We start from the raw sequence: 19,638 nt of genomic DNA on the forward strand, positions 1-19,638 counted from the left end.
GCTTTGCCCATGGGTCCTTTATATATGTTCTTTGATGACATTTTCCCTTCTTCCCCCCATTATTTCTCTCCCTCCTCCCCTTTGGTTACTGTCAGTTTGTTCTTTTTTTAATCTTTTTTTATTTTATTTTTTTATCTTTAGAGAGGAAGGGAAGAAGAGAGGGAGAGAAATATCGATATGTGGTTGCCTCTCATGCATCCCCTGGTGGGAACTGGCCTGCAACCCAGGCATGTGCCGAGACTGGGAATTGAACCTTGATCCTTTGGTTTGCAGGCCTGTGCTGAATCCACTGAGCTACACCAGCCAGGAGTCTGTTCTTAATTTCAATGTCCCTGACTGTATTTTGCTTGTTTGTTTGCATATATCTCACCTATAAGTGGAACCTAATGAACAAAATGAATGAATTTTTACCTATTCTGAATACTTTATCTTTGGGTTCTTTCCCACTGAGAGTAGCTGGTCAGAAATCAAAAATCTGCAGAGATTTCTGATGCTGGTCAGATGCAGAGATCAGAAATCTGCACAATGCAGGGGGAGGGGAGCAAAACAGATAGCTTGCTGAGTGAATTGAGAAAGAAAACTGGTGCTGCTAGTGAGGCTGTAAAAAGAAAACTTGCAGAATGGGAAAACTGTTTTTTGACCCATTCTGAACTTTTCTCAACCATGCCCAGACATGCTGGATATTTGGGTACTTTCCCACTGAACCCAGCTGAGCAGAGAGATCAGAAATGTACACATCTGGGGTTTTCTGGGCTCTGCACATCTCTACTTGCTAGCAACTTGGGGGGCTGCATGGAATAGAGAGTTCTGGATTGGGTCTCCTGTAAAGGCTTTGGGCTGTGAGTTAGAAGGGCAAGAGTTGAGCGACTGAAATACTTTGCAGTGAAGCAACCCCCCTGGCGGTCTAAAATGAAGTGATGGTCCATTCCCCTCCTATAGGGTTGCAGACACGACCTCCCAAAAGGAACTCTATGGAACTGCCTTCACAGGTTCAAGATTCCTTCACTGGGTGCATTTCCACAGGGGGAAGAAAGAGAAACTTTAAATAAGGAATTTCAGAGTGTGAGAATTATGGAAGTTATCACCTGGGAGCAGGACAGAGAGCTTAACATCCTACTGAGGGTTTGGAATGAGAAAGAGAGTTTAGCCCACCTGCAGTCTAGTCTTGCCTCAATCCCAATGGGAGACTCCTTTGATCTATCCCCTGAAGAACTGCTGAGCTCACTCCTGCAAAGAGGAAAATTTAGTGTAACCATCTTGAACAAGCTGTTAGCCCCAATGAGGAAGCAAGTGGTGGAGTCTCTGGCAAAGACTGAAGGGGTTAGCATGAGTAGGGGCTATTACCCTCCACTCACTGAAGGACCTACAATCTTCAGGAATAATAAAGTGGACACCTGCTAACTCTATTTCAACAGACCTAGTCTCACCTTACAGACCCTTATCAAATGTGCTGGAGAAAAACCCAGTAACATTAGGGAAGGGCAGAGAGACTAAAAAAAGGAGGCTGACCCTGGGAGCCTCAACTCACACAGAGCTGCCACCAGATCCAAAAAGAAAGGAGCTGACTCTTTTACACACTGCCCTCACATGCATGAGCAGATCCAATAAACAGATAAGCAGCAAACAGCCTTGTAGCTACAAAGAGATGTCTGGTTTCACACAACATCTCAAAGTGACCTTTTTATGAACACTACCCATCTGGACCCAGAACCAGCAAAACCAGTGGTGCACTTCAGCCCACACCAAAGCTTGAACAAACTAGCCACACAATAAGTATACCCAAATGTTGGATTCCCGGAGGCTTCAGACACTGCTGGGAACAGTGCCACATCAAAAGGCAGGAACTGCACAACATTCCACACACACACAGAATGAGGGTTACTCTTACAGTCACCCAACCTGAAGAGAAAACTCTGCTCACAGAGGGGCCATTGGAATTTAACACACAAATACAATAAGAAGATCCAAGAACCCACAAGAGACACTCCTGAACCATGGAGTGCAGGTGTTCTAAAGGATTGTGTAACTAATTCCAGCAAGACACCTATGTCATAAAATAATCAAAGTAGGTTTTGGGAAATATAGCATACCTACTTAACAGACAGATCAAATGGGTCAACAAAGGAAAATGTCCCAAGCAAAAGAACAATAGAAATCCCCACAAAAAGAATGAAAAGATACAGAAGAAATGGAAGTATCACAAATACTAATACAGAGTTTAAAATAATGGTAATAAGGATGCTCAAAGACCTTAGGGGAAGAGTAGATTAGTTTAGTGAGAATTTGTGTAAAGAGACAGTGAGCATTAAAAAGCATACAGAGAACAGCCCTGGCTGGTGTAGCTCAGTGGATTGAGCACGGGCCTGGGAACCAGACAGTCATGGTTCGATTCCCAGTCAGGGCACATGCCTGGGTTGTAGGCCAGTTCCCTGCAGGCCATTTCCCAGCAGGGGATGCACAAAAGGCAACCATACATTGATGTTTCTCTCCCTCTCTCCTTCCCTTCCCCTCTAAAGATAAATAAATAAAATCTTATAAAAATTATTTTTAAAAAAGCATACAGAAAACATAAATAAGAATCTGAAGAGATGAAGATTACAATATCTGAAATGAATTTGCTTGAAGCAATCAACAATAGGTTAGATGAAACAGAGGATCAAATCAGCAAATTAGACAACAAGATGACAGTATCCACCCAAAGAGAAAATGAAAAAGAAAACACACTTAAGAGAAACATGAAAAGCCTAAGGGACCTTTAGGGTAACATCAAGAGTAACAACATCTGTATCAGTATCATAGGAGTATCAGAAGGAGATGAATGTGAGAGAGGGGTAGAGAACCTATTTGGAGAAGTAATGGCAGAAAATGTTCCCAACCTGGTGAAGAAAAAGGGCACACAAATCCAGGAAGTTCAGAGAGTCCCAGTAATGATGAACCCTAAGAGATCTACACCAAGACATATGGTAATTAAAATGACAAAGCTTGAAAACAAATAGAACATTTTAAAGGCAGCAAGAGAGACAGTCAGTATATACAAGAGAGTCCCCTTTAGAATCTCAGCTGATTGTCAATAGAAACACTACAGGCCAAAAGACATTGGAGGAAATATTTAGAGTAATGAAAGCTAAGAACATGTTGCCTTGATTGCTCTACCCGGGAGGGCAAATAAAGAGCTTTGCACACAAAGTAAGCTTGAAGAAGTTCGTTACCACCAAACCAGCATTGGGAGAGATGTTAAGAAGAAAAAATGGAGAGAAAAATATAGGTACAATATAAAAAACGTCAATAAATATTTATAACCTTAAATGTAAATGGATTAAATACTCCAATCAAAAGACATAGAGAGCTGAATCGATAAGAAAACATGACCCATATGTATCGTGTCTGCAAGAGATCCACCTCAGAGGAAAAGATTCCCAAACGCTGAGACTAGAGTTGAAGGAAAATATTGCATGCAAATGGAAATGAAAAAAAAAGTGAGGGTAGATATCCTTATATCTTACAAAATAGATTTCAAAATGAAGGCCATCAAAAGTGACAGAGAGTGTCACTATAAAATTCTTAAGTGTTCAAACCAACAAGAGGACATAAACCATGTAAACATATATGCACCCAATATAGAAACACCTAGATATATTAAAAAAATCTTCATGGACTTCAGGGAAGATACTGATAACAATATTGCATAATAGGGGATTTTAACACCCTACTGTCAACAATGGACAGATTTCCAACAAAAAATTAACAAGGATATTGTAGCATCCACCAACACGAGCAACAAATGGTCGGAAACTTTCAGCAGTTTAAGTTGGAACTTTATTGGCCAAAGCTTTACCTGCGCAGGGGCGAACTCTCGAGGTGTCCGAGAACACGGTGCTCAGAGGGCTGCAAATGAGAGTCGCACCTGGTGCTTATAGCCTAGGGTTTTTATTGGGGTGAGCAAGCAAGCGTTGAACAGAAGCAGACGTCGCCGTTAGCTATTGGCTATCTCGAGGGAACACACATGGCTATGCTTTCTGCTTGCAGCAGTGGAAAATTTTCTGCAAAGACAAGGTCATGCACAGGCGGTTATCTTGTTTGTTCAGCACTCTTTGTATTTTCTATCTTCCTTGCTGAGTCTGGACTCTGCCCTGAGTTCCTTGTTCCTCTTGGCTACTTTTATCTAATTCCGGGCCTAACAGATATAGCAGCATTAAACAACACACTAGATAAAATGGATTTAATTGATATTTATATAACATTTCACCCCCAAAAAGAAGTATATACATTCTTTTCATGTGCACATTGATCATTCTCAAAGACAGAACACATGTTAGGCCATAAAACAAGCTTTAACAAATTAAAAAAAAATTGAAGTCATATCAAGCATTTTCTCAAATCACAGTGGCACGAAATTAGAAATCAACCTTGATAAAAAGATTCAAAAACAGTCAAATAATTGGAGACTAAATACCATGTTATTAAATGATGGATAAGTAAACAAGGAAATCAAAAAATTCCTGGAAACAAATGAAGATGACCACACAATAACCTGAAACCTATGGGACACCATGAAAACAGTCCTGAGAGGGAAGTCCATAGCACTATAGGCCTACCTCACGTAGCAAGAAAAATCTCAAATAATCTAACACCACACCTAAAAGAACTAGAAAAACAACAACAAAGAAAACCCAGAGAAAGTAGAAGGAAATAATCAAAACTGGAGCAGAAATCAATGACACAGAGACTAAAAAAAAAAAAACAATACAGAAGATCAATGAAACCAGGAAATAGTTCTTTTAAAAGATAAATAAGATTGACCAACCTTTAACCAGATATCAGAAAAAGGAGAGAGAGAACCCAAATAAATGAAATCAGAAATGAAAGAAACAGAAATGACAACTGATATCACAGAAATACAAGGTAAGAAATAACTACTTAAGAAATTACTATGAACAACTATATGTTAAAAAATTGTCAAACTAGGTGAAATGGACAAATTTCCAGAAACATACAACCTCCCAAGACTGAATCAGGGAGAAGCAGAAAACTTAAATAGACTAACAATGAAAAAAATTGAAGCAGTAATACAAGAACTCCCAGGACACAAAAGCCCTGGACCAGATGGCTTTATCAGTGAATTTACCAATCACTCAAAGAAGAACTAACACGTCTTTCTCAAACTCTTCCAAAAAATTTAAGAAGGGGGAAAACTTCCAGGCTCTTTCTATGAGGCCAGTATTACCTGAGTTCCAAAACCAGGTAAAGACACAACAAAGAAAGAAAACTACAGGCCAATATTGCTGATGAACATAGATGCTAAAATCCTCAACAAATATTAGCAAACTGGATCCAGCAATACATTAAAAATATCATTCACCATGATCAAGAGGGATTTATTTCAGGGATAAAAGGATGATACAATATCCACAAATCAATAAATGTGATACATCACCTAAACCAAATAAAAGACAATAATCACATGATCGTATCAGTAGATGCAGAAAAAGCATTTGATAAGGTTCAGTATCTATTTATGATAAAAACACTTACCAAAGTGGGAACAAAGGAAATATACCTCAACATAATCAAGGCCATATATGAAAAACCTACTGCCAATATCATATTCAATGGGTAAAAACTAAACACATTTTTTAAAATTTTTATTTAGTTATTTTTCAAGTATAGTTTTCTATTTCTCCCAGCCCAGCCCACCCCGCCCCATAAACACATTTTTTTCTTTTAAGATCAGGAACAAGACAGGGGTATCTGCTTTCACCAGTCCTACTCAACATAGTACTGGAAGTCCTAGCCACAGTGATCAGACAAGATGAAGAAATAAAAGGCACCCAAACTGGAAAAGAGGAAGTAAAGTTGTCATTATTCATAGAAGACAAAATATTGTACATAGAAAATTTTATAAGCTCCACCAGAAAAATACTCTACCTAATAAGTGAATTCAGCAAAGTAGCAGGACACAAAGTCAATATTCAGAAATCGATGGCATTTTCATACAACTATAATGAACAATCAGAAAAATTAAGAAAACAATCCCATTTCTATTGCAACAACAACAACAAAATAAAGTACCTAGGAATGAATTTAACCAAGGAGGTAAAAGACCTGTACTTAGAAAAATATAGGACACATAAGAAAGAATTTGAGGAAGATACAAATGGAAGCATGTACCGTGTTCACGGATTCGAAGAATTAACATCATTGAAATGTCCATAGTACCCAAAGCAATCTATAGATGCAAGGCAATTCCTATTAAGATACCAATAACATATTTCACAGATCTGGAACAAATATTCCAAAAATTTATATGGAACAAAAAATAACCTGAATAGCCTCAAGCAATCTTGAGAAAGAAGAACAAAGTTGGAAGGATTACATACCTGATATCAAACTATACTACAAGTCTGCTGTAACCAAAACAGTCTGGTACTAATATAAGAACAGACACATAGCTCAATGGAACAGAATAGAGAGACCAGAAACAAACCCATGTCTTTATGGTCAATTAATATTTGACAAAGGAGGCAAGAGCATACAATAGAATAAAGACAGTCTCTTCAATAACCGGTGTTGGGAGAACTGGACTGGTAATGCAAAAAATGAAACTAGACCACCATTTTATGCCATACACCAGCATAAACTGAAAATGGATAAAAGACTTAAATATAAATTGTGATACCATAAAAATCATAGAGGAAAATATAGGCAGTAAAATTTCAGGTATCTCATATAGCAATATTTTCCTGATATATCTCCTAGGTAAGGGAAATAAGAGAAAAAAAACAAACAAATGGAACTACATCAAGTTAAAAGACTTCACAGCTAAACAAACCATCATCATAATAAAAAGGGAACCGGCTGTATAGGAGAACACATTTGCCAGTGACATCAGACAAAGGGTTTAGTCTCTAAATATATAATGAACTTATATGACTCAACACTAGGAAGACCAGTAATCTAATTAAAAAATGGGCAAAAGATTTGAATATATACTTCTCCAAGGAGGACATACAGATGGCCCATAGACATATGAAAAAAATGCTCAACATCACTAGCTATCAGAGAGATGTTAATTAAAACCAGATGAGGTATCACCTCATATCTACCAAAATGGACATCATTAATAAATCAACAAACAAGTGCTGGCAAGGTCGTGGAGCAAAGGGAATCTTAGTTCACTGTTGGTGAGAATGCAGACTGGTGTAGCCACTATGGAAAACAGCATGAATTTCCTCAAAAAATTAAAAATGGAACTGCCTTTTGACCCAGTGATTCCACTGCTGGGAATATACCCTAAGGATCCCGAAACACCAATTCAAAAGAATTTATGCACCCTCATATTCATAGCATCACTTTTTACAATAGCCAAGATTTAGAAACAGCCTAAATGCCCATCATTAGATGAGTGGATAAAAAAGCTGTTACATCTACACAGTGGAACTCTGCGCAGCAGAAAGAAAGAGGGAATTCTTATCTTTGTATACAGCACAAATGGAACTGGAGACTATTTAGCTATGGGAAATAAGCCAGTTGGTGAAAGACAAATACTATATGAACTCATTTATTGGAGGAATCTAATGAAAAAAATGATAAACAAAAGAGAACCAAAGGCACAGAAAATCATGAAACAGACTGACAGCTGTAAGAGGATAGGAGGGAGTTGGGGACTGTTTAAAATAAGGTGAAGGGATTAGTCAAAAAACAAGTATTGTTTTTTGGGAAGGACCAATGGACAATGGTGAGGGGACTGATTATGGAAGTAGGGCATGGTCTGGGTGGAGGGGGGTGCAATAAAAATAAGATCAAAATCCTGAAAAGTCTTCGAAAATTATTCTCGCGTCTGGTGGATATAACAACAGCTTCCTTCATCAGTGAAAAGAGTTTGTCCCAAATACCATATGATCTCACCTTTAACTCAAACATAATCAACAAAAGAAAAAAACAAACAAAATATAACCAGAGACACTGAAATTAAAAACAATCTAACAATAGGCAGAGGGGACCAGGGAGGGGATAGTGCAGGGGAAGGGTTTTCAGGAACTAATATGAAGGACACATGGCCAAAACCAAGGGGGATGATGGAAGTAAGGGAGGGAGGTGGGTTTGGCTGGGGTGGGGGTGTTAGGGGGTGAGGAGAAGAGCCGAGATGTTTGCTTAAACTAGATGTTTATTTTTAGACTTAGGCAGAAAACCACACCTGGCCGTGGGCAGATGTTCCAGGGAGTTTAGCCAAGGCCTTGAAGTAATCTCTCGGACACCTGGACACCCGTTAGGGGGAAAATTTTTACCTCAAGACATGGCCTTGTCTTTGCAGAAAAGTATCCATTGTAGTAAGCAGAGATGTGTGTGTGTCCTCTCAAAATAGCCAATTGCTAACAGCTACGTCTGCTTCTGTATTTGCTTGCTTGCTTGCTTGCTTGCTCACCCCAATAAAAACCCCAGGCTGTAAGTGCCAGGCGCGACTCTCATTTGCAGCCATTTTGGCACTCGTGTGTCTCCGGAGGCACCCCGAGAGTTCGCCCCTGTGCAGGTAAAACTTTGAAACTTTGGCCAATAAAACACCTCTGACTACCCAGCAGTTTCCGACCCTTGCTTGCAAGGACGGGATGTAACAGGGGTAGTAGAGGGGGGAAAATGCAGACAGCTGTAATTGAACAGCAATAAAGTACTTTTAAAAAAAAGAAAGAAAGGTTTATCCCTTTAAAGCAAGCACCAGGAATCTCACAGCGGTTGCGGAGGGGCGGGAGCAAAGGAGATAGAAGGCTTCTACATCTCCAGAGAGAGTGGTTGAGAGTGCAGGAAATGTCAGCTGAAAGAGAAGTTGTATGACTAATTTTTTCTGCCCAAAGTATGTTCCAGGTTTTATCGCCCTCCTCCGCTACTCCGGGAACTGTGCCACTGAGTGGGCGGGGTGTTGACTGGAATAGGTGGTGCGGAACAGTTGTTTCCATTGGCTGTTGCTGTTTGCACTTTGTTGCAAACAGCCCGCCCACAGCCAATCCTTGAAAACAGCCAAAAGAGGAAAGTAGCCACCAGGTTTTAGCTGAAAAGTCTGCCTGGTGCTGTAAGAACAGTAGTGACATTCGGTATGAGACAGCAGAGCTCTCAGTTCTGAGCCTCAGCTTGGAGGCACCGGGCTCCCCAGTCCCACGCCTAGCAATTCCCAATGGCTAAGAAGACAGCAGAATCTGGCTTCTCCAAAGACAACTGTTGTTGCAGGATTTACTTGGACCACAGGGCCATGTTCTTTTCTCGAAAGGTGTTAACTTACGTGTGCTGTCTTTTGTCATTTTTTTCTCTAGGTAGGTTGTGTAGATAGACTCAGCCGAAGATCTCTGGAGACCATGACCAACAAAAGAATTGCTGTGATTGGGGGAGGTGTGAGCGGGCTCACATCTATCAAGTGCTGCCTAGAAGAAGGCTTGGAGCCCATTTGCTTTGAAAGGACTGATGATATTGGAGGGCTCTGGCGGTTCCAGGTAAATCTCCTGGTTTATTCAGACATTAGTAAACAATTAGGAGCATACAAGTAGGGGCATGTGAGATTTTATCTTGTGTCAGGGAATATGATGGCCTTGACAGTGGTTAAATGTGCTAGAATTCAGTCTGCTCACCTCTTCTCTGCAGCCATCACTTCTATACAGATTCCTCTTTCCCTAAGTTGGCAGCAAAATAAAATACAGGTATCATTAGTTTTTCTTTTACCGACGTCCCGAAAAATGGCACAAAGATAATTTCCTTTACTGAGTCTTGCTGCTATTCAGAAGAAGGGAGCCCTGGGTGGTGGTGAGGGGGAAACAAAATAACAAACAGAAAATGCACAGTGGTTAGAAAATTTAGAGTGGTTGTTCCTGGCCTGCATTAATAGGTAAGTGATGTAAAGTACCTGCTTACAACTCCTTCCAGGAATCTCCCCTTTTAATCTTCTCTAACCTTGTTACCTTTCTTTTCTTTCTTTTCCTTTCCTTTCTCTATTTCCTCCTTTCTTTCTTTCTTTCTTTCTTTCTTTCTTTCTTTCTTTCTTTCTTTCAATTCTGGTTCACCTTATATAATTCTCTCATAATCTTTGTCATTTGGTAGAATATGAAGTCTGGCCGCCTTCTTTCCTTTGAACTTTTCCTTCACTTGAGAAATCAAATCAGTAGGTCAAGCCCTACCTTCAGAAGAAGGTGGAAAACACTTGCACCTGACTTCTCTTGTCTTTGCAAATATTCAATTTTAAAGTTGAGTTACTGTAACATGCATATCCAGATCTGTAACTTGTTACTAATAGTTAAGGTATTATCTACTTCAATGATAGTTATGCTTATCATATGACAAATAATATTAAGCTCCTTTCCTGATCTCCAAAGTGACATGCATTGAGTTTGCTTTTAAACTCACTTTCTAAACCAGTGAATGGTATCGGGGTATCCATATGTGTTTTACATTTCATAAAAACTAACACAGTGTTGATCAGCTCCTTAAAAGAGGCTTCATAGCATTCCTTAGTTGAGCAGTACAGTTCTTTTGCATCTTGGGTCTGTCCTGGAGGACTAACTCTATTTAACAATAGTCCTTATTTAGTTCTAGAGTGGATACCCTTTAGCAAATCACACACCTCCCCCTATGCCTCTGCCATCATGAGTCTTGGGCACTGGCTGAAAAAGCTGTTAATTAGTATTTAGTAGTGAATAGAAAATTCTGTTTTTGAAATCCAGCCACAACATAGTGTAGAACTTAATAGCACAGTCTGGGTTCAGATTCTATGTCTGTACCTATTAGCAGTGTCATGTTGGAGAAAATCAGTAAACCTCTCTGTACTTCTGTTTCTTCATCTTTAAGAAGGGGAAAATAACAATACCCACTTCATAGAGTTATTGTGGAGATTAAGTGCATGAATAATTGTGTCAATTATTAATAACTGTGGTAGGTACAAAGTAAGTGGAGTGAGGCCCATGTATTTGGTGTCTCTGATAAGGATCCTAGCCAGATGTGGCAGCTACTTACCAGGTATGAAGTCAGCATTCCAGGGTCCACCACCCTACCTGATCATCGGATACTTGTCTTTTATCTCCAAAGTGGTTTAACCTTGTTCTCTGATAAAATCTTAACTTGAAATTTTTTTTCTAATTATCCTCTTGGCAAAATTTCAACACCTTATCAATTACTTTTTTGAAAATAAATAAGCTATATTTTATCATAAATCTATGACTTATGTTAAGACAGAACATATCTGTATCTATTATATTATATATCATACTTTACATATATTTTATATATGTGAGATATTATATATGTATGTATATGTGTGTGTGTGTATATATATATATATATATATATATATATATATATATATGTAAGAAATACCTGTTCTTTTGAGACAGATCCCAGGAATACAGGATGTATTTTTTTCTTCTCAAATAGCATCACTTGCATTTTCTCTTCTTGTCTCTGCTTCTTTTTCTCTATTCCATCCACCAAACAGGAGCAGGATTCATCATTTGCCACCTTCTTGTTATTGCTGAACGTTTCTAGTAATAATTATTCCCCCATACCTATGAGGGATATGTTTCAGGATCCCCAGTGGATGCCTGAAACCACAGGTAATACCAAACCCTATAGAAACTATGTTTCTTTCTTTCTTTTTTTAAATAATTTTTATTTTTATTTTTTTAAAGATTTTATTGATCTTTAGAGAGGAAGGGAAGGAGAGAAAGAGAGAAACATCAATGTGTGGTTGCCTCTCGTGAGTCCCCTGCCAGGAACTGGCCTGCAACCCAGGCATGTGCCCTGACTGGGAATCAAACCGCAATCGTGTGGTTCACAGGCCCGCACTCAATCCACTGAGCTATGCCAGCCAGGGCCATATGTTTTTTTCTATACATACATCCCTTTAATATAGTTTAATTTATAAATTAGGCATAGAAGAGATTAGCAACAATAATTAATAAAGTACTGCCATTATAATATACTGTAAAAAGGTTATATGAATGTGGCCTCTCTCAACATATTTTAATGTATTATACTTAAATTTTCACTTAAAGAAATCACTTATGGCTTCTCTTTGGCATATTCAAATTATCAGCAAAACTACTCTTAAACTTTGGAGCCATTACTAAGTAAAATACTGTTCCTTGAACACAACCACTGCAATACTTCTGATAGTCAATATGATAACCAGGATGGCTATAAACAACTAACTTGCAGGGAGCATATACAGTGTAGATATGATAAAGGGATGATTCCTGCCATGGGCAGGTCAGAGAAGGACAGAATGAGATTTCATCATGCTGCTCAGAATAGCACAAAATTTAAAACATAGGAATTGTTTATTTCTGGAATTTCCCATTTACTATTTTCAGACCAAAGTTAACTACAGGTAACTGAAACTGCAGAAAGCTGATAAGGAGGGACTACTATATATATAAGTTCTCAAGACATTAGTTTCCATCAATTCTTGATCTCATCACTAATGTTAGATATGATGGGAGGTGGAAAAGTACATTGTGTTAACTTACACTCTGTCCAGCATAAGTTTCAATTTTACTTCATTTTTGCTGACAATAATTGACATTTTAAAAAAGATTTTATTTATTTATTTTTAGAGAGAGGAGAAGGAGAGAGAGAAACATCAATATGTGGTTGCCTCTCACATATCCACTACTGGGGACCTGGCCTGCAACCCAGGCACGTGCCCTAGACTGGGAATCAAACTGGTGAACCTTTGGTTCACAGGCCCTCGCTCAGTCCACTGAGCTATGCCAGCCAGGGTGATATTTTTAAAAATTACATTATATTGTTTATGCTATTACAACAGTTGTCCCAGTTTTTCCTCCTTTGGTCCCCTCTACCCAGCTTCTACCCACACACTCCCTCAGGCAATCCCCACACCATCGTACATGTCCATGGGTCATGAATATATGTTCTTTGGCTACTCTATTGCCTATACTGTCCTTTATAGTCCCATGACTGCTAAGTAACCACCAATTTGTACTTCTTAATCCCTTTACCTTTTTCACCCATCCCCTTGACACCCCTCCATCTGTCAATCATCAAAACATTCTCTGTATCTATGATTCTGTTTTTGATTTGCTTGTTCATTTATTTTGTTTTTTAGAATCAGTTGTTGATAGATATGTATTTATTGCCATTTTATTCATATTTTTTATCTTCTTCTTAAGACCTTTAACATTTCATATAATACTGGTTTGATGATGATGAACTCCTTTAGCTTTTACTTATCTGGGAAACTATCTGTCCTTCAATTCTAAATGATAGCTTTGCTGGGTAGCGTAATCTTGGCTGCAGGTCCTTGATTTTTATCACTTTGACTATTTCTTGCCAATTTCTTCTTATTATTGTTATTATTTTTTAAATCTTTATTGTATTTTTTCATTACCTTTTAGTCCCTTTATACCCTTGTCTCCCCAGCAGTCAAGACATTGTTGTCCATGTCCATGTATCCTTTTTCCTTTTCACTCAATCCCTCTACCCCCTAACCTCCCCTGCCAACTAGCTTTCATCCTGCTCACCATCTATGAGTCTGTCCCCATTTTCCTTTTTAGTTCAGTTTGTTCATCAGATTCCACATACGAGTGAATCATATGGTATTTTTCTTCTTCTGACTGGCATATTTCATTTAGCATAGTGTTCTCCAGGTCCATCCATACTATCACAAAGGGTAAAATTTTCTTCTTTTTTATGGTCAAGTAGTATTCCATTGTGTAAATGTCCCATAGTTATTTAATCCACTCATCTATTGATGGACACTTGGGCTGCTTCCATATCTTGGCAATTGCAAATAATGCTGCAGTGAACATAGGGGTGCTGATGTTCTTTCAAGTTAGTGTTTTGGGTTCCTTCGGATATATTCCCAGAAGTAGGATTGCTGGGTCAAAAGGCAGATTCATTTTTAATTTTTTGAGGTATCTCCATACTGCTTTGCTTTAGCCTGAAAAGTTTCCATTGAGAAATCAGCTGACAGTCTTATGGGAGCTCCCTTGTAGGTAACTAACTTTTTCTCTCGCCACTTTTAAGGTTTTCTCTTTGTCTTTAACCTTTGGCATTTCAATTATGATGTGTCTCTTGGTGTAGACATCTTTGGTTTATCTTGTTTGGAACTCTGTGCTTTCTGGACTTGTATACCTATTTCCTTTACCAAGTTAAGGAAGTTTTCTGTCATTATTTTTTCAGATAGGTTTCTAATTTCTTGCTTTCTATTCTCCTTCCAGCAAATACTAGGGGTGCTGAAAGGAGAAAGTTGGTACATTTGGAAATTGTCCCATAGGCTCCTTACATTATCCTCATATTTTTTTAATTATTTTTTTTCTTGCTATTCTGATTGGTTGTTTTTTCTTACTTCTATTCCAAATCACTGATTTGATTATCACTTCATCCATTCTACTGTTGATTGCCTATAAATTGTTATTTATTTTCATTAATGTATCCTTTGCTTCTGACTGGATATTTTTATTCTGTTGAGGTACTTGCTAGTTCCTTGAGAAACATTACGGTTTTTTTAACTCTACACCTAGTAGATTGCTTGTCTCCATTTAGTTTAATGGGGTTTTTTTTTTTCAGTTTTGTTTTATTCTTTCATTTTGGATGTGTTTCTTTGTCTCCTCATGTTGGCAGCCTCCTTGCATTTGTTTCTGTGTATTAGGTAGAGCTGCTACAACTCCCAAGCTTGGTAGAGTGGCTTAGTGTAGTAGGTGTCCTGTAGAGTCCAGGGCATAGCCTCCCCTATTACCCAAGCTGGGTACTCAAGTTATGCTCACCATGTATCTTGTGTATACCCTCCTATAATAGGTTAGCCTTGATTGCCGTTGGCACATCCAAGGTCAGGCACCACCTGTGTTCTCCCTAAGATCACACAGCATAAGCTGCAAAGTGATTTGCAGATGGCTGCTACTTGTGCTCCTTGGAGGTGCCCAGGTGAGGCTAAACTGTGACCCAGACTGGCTGCTGCTAGTGCTGAGCCTTAGGCAACTTAGTGAGGGGTATGGGGCTCTGTGGCTTTGTTGGAGAAGGCTCCGAAAATGAACAGTGGCTTTTGCCAGCACTTCTGTCTGGGAGAAAGCTGCCCTCCAGCTCTTGCCCTAATACTAGACAATTCAGTTCCTTCTTGTATGCTTTGATACCTTTTGGTCTGCTGTCCCATGCTGAAGCTCAGAGGCAGTAAGTCCAAGTAAGTCTTTGCATCTTTAAGCTGAACTGCCTGAGAATCCCACAGTTTCTGTCTCCCACAGCCTCATTCCCCACAAGATTTTGCCAGAAATTATGGGGACTTATATTTCTGGCACTGGAATCCTGAGCTGAGGAGGCTAGTATGAGGCTGGGACCCCTTGCCCCTGAGATAACCCTCCTGATTTTTATCTGCCATATGTGGGTGAGGGACCAGCCTGTTCCATGTCCACCCCTGCTATCAGTCTTAATGCAGTTTCTTCTTTAATTTTGTATTTGGTTTCTTCTTTAATTCCATAGTTGTAGGACTTTCATTCAGCTCAATTTCTGATGGTTCTGAATGATGGTTCTATAGTTTAATTATAATTTTATTTTGATGTGGTTGCGTGAGGAGGAAGCCATGTTTATCTGTGCTGCCATCTTGATGGGAAGTTCTGTAATTTTCTTTTAAATTAGTAAAAATGAGGTAAAACAGGAACATATACTGGACAGAATTTAAGTTAGTACAATGATTCCTAGAGAGAAATCTCGTAAGTATATGAAAACCCTCAAAACTCACCTAGGCTTCGAGATACATAAAATAGTTAATGTTATTATTCAGATGGGCAGTTCTTACTTGGAATTTCAGGTCATTGTAATCAGGTGACAACTGCAACTGGACATCTGCTATAGTCTCTTTGCTCACACATTTAGAGCTTCAACTGGGATAAGTAGAGAATTTCTGGGAGCTGGTTGCACATCTCTCTATCCCATTCATTCTCTTCATGTGACTAACATGGATTTCCTCACAGTATGATAGTCTCAGAGTAGCTGGACTTTTTACATGGCTGCTGACTTCCACCAGAGCAAGCTTTCTAAGAGACCTAGGCAGAGGCTGAAAGACTACTTATGGCAGTCTTTGAAGCCATTCAGTATCATTCCAACTGCATGCTGTTGGTCAAAAGCAAGTCAAAGGCAACTCATTCAAGGTGTGTGTGTATGTAACTTTTTTTAATGACATTTCTTTCAGAGACTTTTTGAACTGTTTGTCAGCTGTTTATAAAACATGAAGTTAATTATGTAGTGCCTCTGAATACATCTTATTTACTGCAGGAAAATCTTGAAGAAGGAAGGGCCAGTATTTACAAATCAGTGATCATCAACACTTCTAAGGAGATGATGTGCTTCAGTGACTATCCCATCCCAGACCATTTTCCTAACTTCATGCACAACTCCCAGGTCCTGGAATATATCAGGATGTATGCCAAAGAATTTGACCTTCTAAAGTACATCCAATTGAAGGTAGGAGATTTTGTGGGTATCTGTGTTTAGAGTTGTTTGTCAAGTAAATGAATTAATGTGGCTTCATTTATCAGTGCTTTCATATAAATATTGGTTTGATACCACATGTATCTATCCTATTTGGACAGAGAATGCACTCTTTGTCTTCTGTGTGTCTGAAAAATATTCAGAGAAAAGTCCTCCTTTTATGTATTCTGGCTGCAGCTCTAGGAAGCCACAGGCCAGAATGTTTTCATTGTATACTATTACATTGTAATAAAATAAATAAGGGGAATGTTTTCCCAGTTAGAAAGGGAATACTGACAGACATAGGAACTTTAAAACTCTCTGGTTCCACAACTCGTCCACTAGTGCTTAGCCCTCTTATACTTAATGAATAGTTTCCAATGCAGTATTTGTGATCACAACAACCCAATGAAGTAGATACTGGGAAGTTATTGAGAAAGCAAAGAAGTTAACACTGGTGAAAAGGGAAGAACAGTGAATAGGGCAACAAAAACTTGAATTCTATTCTATTTTTTGTTACTAATTAACTTAGACAAGTAAGTTCCTCAGTTTCCATGTATCTTAATTTTCTTTTCTGTAAAAGAAGATGACTGTACTAGATCATTCAATGGTTTCTTTCTGCTGCAACATCTTCCATGACTTTTCTATCATTTTAGCCATGGCCATAAAACAGCAGATATTTCTGACAGCGGCAAAAAGCCTCAGTCTTCTACCATTTTTTCCTTTGTGATGAAAACTCTGAGGACTCACTCTCTCAACAACCTTCAAACATACCATATAGCAGTATTAACTGTAGTTACATATAGTGCATTATATCCCCAGTACTAATTTATCTTTTAACTTGAATTTTGTACCTTTTGACCACCTTAATTCAATTTTCCTACCCCCATCTCTTTTGTATTGGGTTGGCCAAAATGTTCATTTAGTTTTGAAGTAAAAATAAAACACACATCCTTTTTCATTTTGACCAATAACTTTATTAATAAACAAAATTCACCATATTGTTCCACTACCTTCTGCCATCTTTCAGGCAACTTCATAATTCCATCTTCCCAAACATTTATGTTTCTGAGCAAAGAACTGTTTCAGGTGCCTTTTGCAGCCTTCTAGGGAATTGACTTTTTTTCCATTAGAATTTTGTAAAGACCAAAATAAATGGAAATCCAAAGGTGATATGTCTGGTGAATATGGTGAATGAATCATAACTTCTCAGCCAAGCTGTAACAATTTTTGTCTGGTAATCAAAGAAACATGCAGTTTTGTGTTACCATGATAGAAGATTATGTGTTTTCTGTTGACTTATTCCAGACACATTTTGTCAAGTGTTGCTTTCAGTTGGTCTAACTGGAAGCATTGCTTGTTTGAATTAGTCATTTGGTTTTCTGGAAGGAGCTCATAATAAAGGGCTCCCTTCCAATCCCACTATTTACATATCACCTTCTCTGGATGAAGACTGGTCTTTGGTGTGGTTGGTGGTAGTTTGTTTCACTTGCCCCACATTCTCTTCCATTCTAATTATTGTAACCTATCTACTTTTTAATCACCCATCACAATTTATTTTAAAAGCAGAATGTTTTCATTATGTTTAAGAAGAGAATTACATGCAGAAATATGGTCAAGAAGGTTTTTTTTTTCACTTAATTTATGTGGAACCCAAATATCAAAGTGATTAACATAACCAAGCTTAAGCAAATGATTTTAAACACTTGATTTAGGTATTTTGAGTATGTTGGCTGTGTAGTATAACACTGATTGTTCTCGATGCACAACTTAATTATTCTCAATCAATGTTTTGATTTGATCTCTGTCAACTTCAACTGGTCTACCTGACCGTGGAGCATTGTCCAGCAAGAAATCCCCAGCACTAAACTTCACAAACCACTTTTGACACATTTCGTCAGTCATAGCACCTTCTCCATACACTGCATAAATCTTTTATGTATGTTGTGTTTTTACCTTTCTTAAAATAGTAAAGCATAATATGCCGAAAATGTGTATTTTCTTCCACCTTTGATATTAAAATAGCTATACAAAAATTCACCAATTTTAATTTTTTTACAAATGCACATTGATATGACAGCTGTCACAATACAATCTAACAAAATTGTTTTGAATGAAGTTAAAGACAACTAAGTTCTACTAGACTCATGTTACAGAAAAAAAATAAATGAATGAACTTTTTGGCTAACCTCTCTCTCCCTCCCTCCCTCCTTTTATCCTTTCTTCCGTTCCTCCTTTCCTTCCTTCTTCCCTTCCTCCTTTCCTTCCTTCTTCCCTTCCTTTCTCACCTGAGGACATTTTTTCACTGCTTCAAGAGAGAGAGGAAGGGGGGAAGAGAGAGAGAAAAAAAGAAACATCAGCATGAGAGAGAAACATTGATTGGTTGTCTCCTGTATTTGCCCCAACCAGACATTGAACATAAAAACTAGGAATATGTCCTGCCTGGGAATTGAACTTGCAACCTTCCAGTGTATAGGACGATGCTCCAACCAACTAAGCAAAACCAGTCAGGGCCTCCCTTCTACTTTCTGATCATTCTGCTAAATCATGCCTTTTTCTGTTTTAACTACAATAAAAATGGTAATACCCAGTGACAACTTCCAAAATAAGTCATTTACAGCCCAGTAGTACTTTTCTTCACTTGTTTAAACACTTGCTGAACAAGTTTGTTACCATTCTAAGCAGTGAAGGTACAAAGACAAAAATGAAACAAAACAAAATAAGGCCAGTGATTTTATAGTCAAGGAGGTAGGAAAATGAAGAAAATTTTATTATAAATACAATTAATAAAAATAAAGAATGTTGATCTTAAAAAGTCAGATATTTCTCCAGCTAAATAGGTTTAATTGAGTACAACAAAGAATTTCAATCCAGAACATACAACCATGGTGGCCCACATGCAAATCCACTAAAGCAAAGAAGAGGGAACTCTTTTAGAGAGGGGAAGAAGTTGAGAGGGCTGTTACACAGTTATCTATGTTGTGTCTCATAATTGACATAGGGCATGACAGCTCCCCTTCCTGCCCCATCCTACTTTATTTTAAATGAGATTTTTGTTGACTTCTTAAAAAACAAGCATTACAGGGTAAGAAATGCTATAGAGTTCTATATATTGCAGCTAAGAGGAGGGATGCTTAAGCCATCTGGGTATGAGACATCAGGCACCACAAAAGTTTTCTTAGAGGAGAT

General features: G+C 38.3%; 1 protein-coding gene across 2 annotated transcripts in view; it reads left to right on the top strand.

Annotated features, from left to right (window-relative positions):
- The window catches only part of FMO5 (flavin containing dimethylaniline monoxygenase 5), an 89,183-nt gene that overhangs the window by 36,041 nt on the left and 33,504 nt on the right, over positions 1–19,638 (top strand). The window contains exons 1-3 of one of the 2 annotated variants that reach the window (XM_053666200.1): positions 8,980–9,083; positions 9,300–9,476; positions 16,255–16,443. In XM_053666200.1, the coding sequence (XP_053522175.1) occupies positions 9,342–9,476; positions 16,255–16,443 (324 nt within the window). In that variant the 5' untranslated portion in view covers positions 8,980–9,083; positions 9,300–9,341. Of the gene's footprint in view, positions 1–8,979; positions 9,084–9,299; positions 9,477–16,254; positions 16,444–19,638 lie in introns of those variants that run through there. The other variant, XM_053666201.1, reaches the window with a different exon arrangement.

Source organism: Artibeus jamaicensis, unplaced genomic scaffold (genome assembly GCF_021234435.1).
Source record: "Artibeus jamaicensis isolate MK-2021 breed Jamaican fruit bat unplaced genomic scaffold, CSHL_Jam_final contig_447, whole genome shotgun sequence".
NCBI lineage: Eukaryota > Metazoa > Chordata > Mammalia > Chiroptera > Phyllostomidae > Artibeus > Artibeus jamaicensis.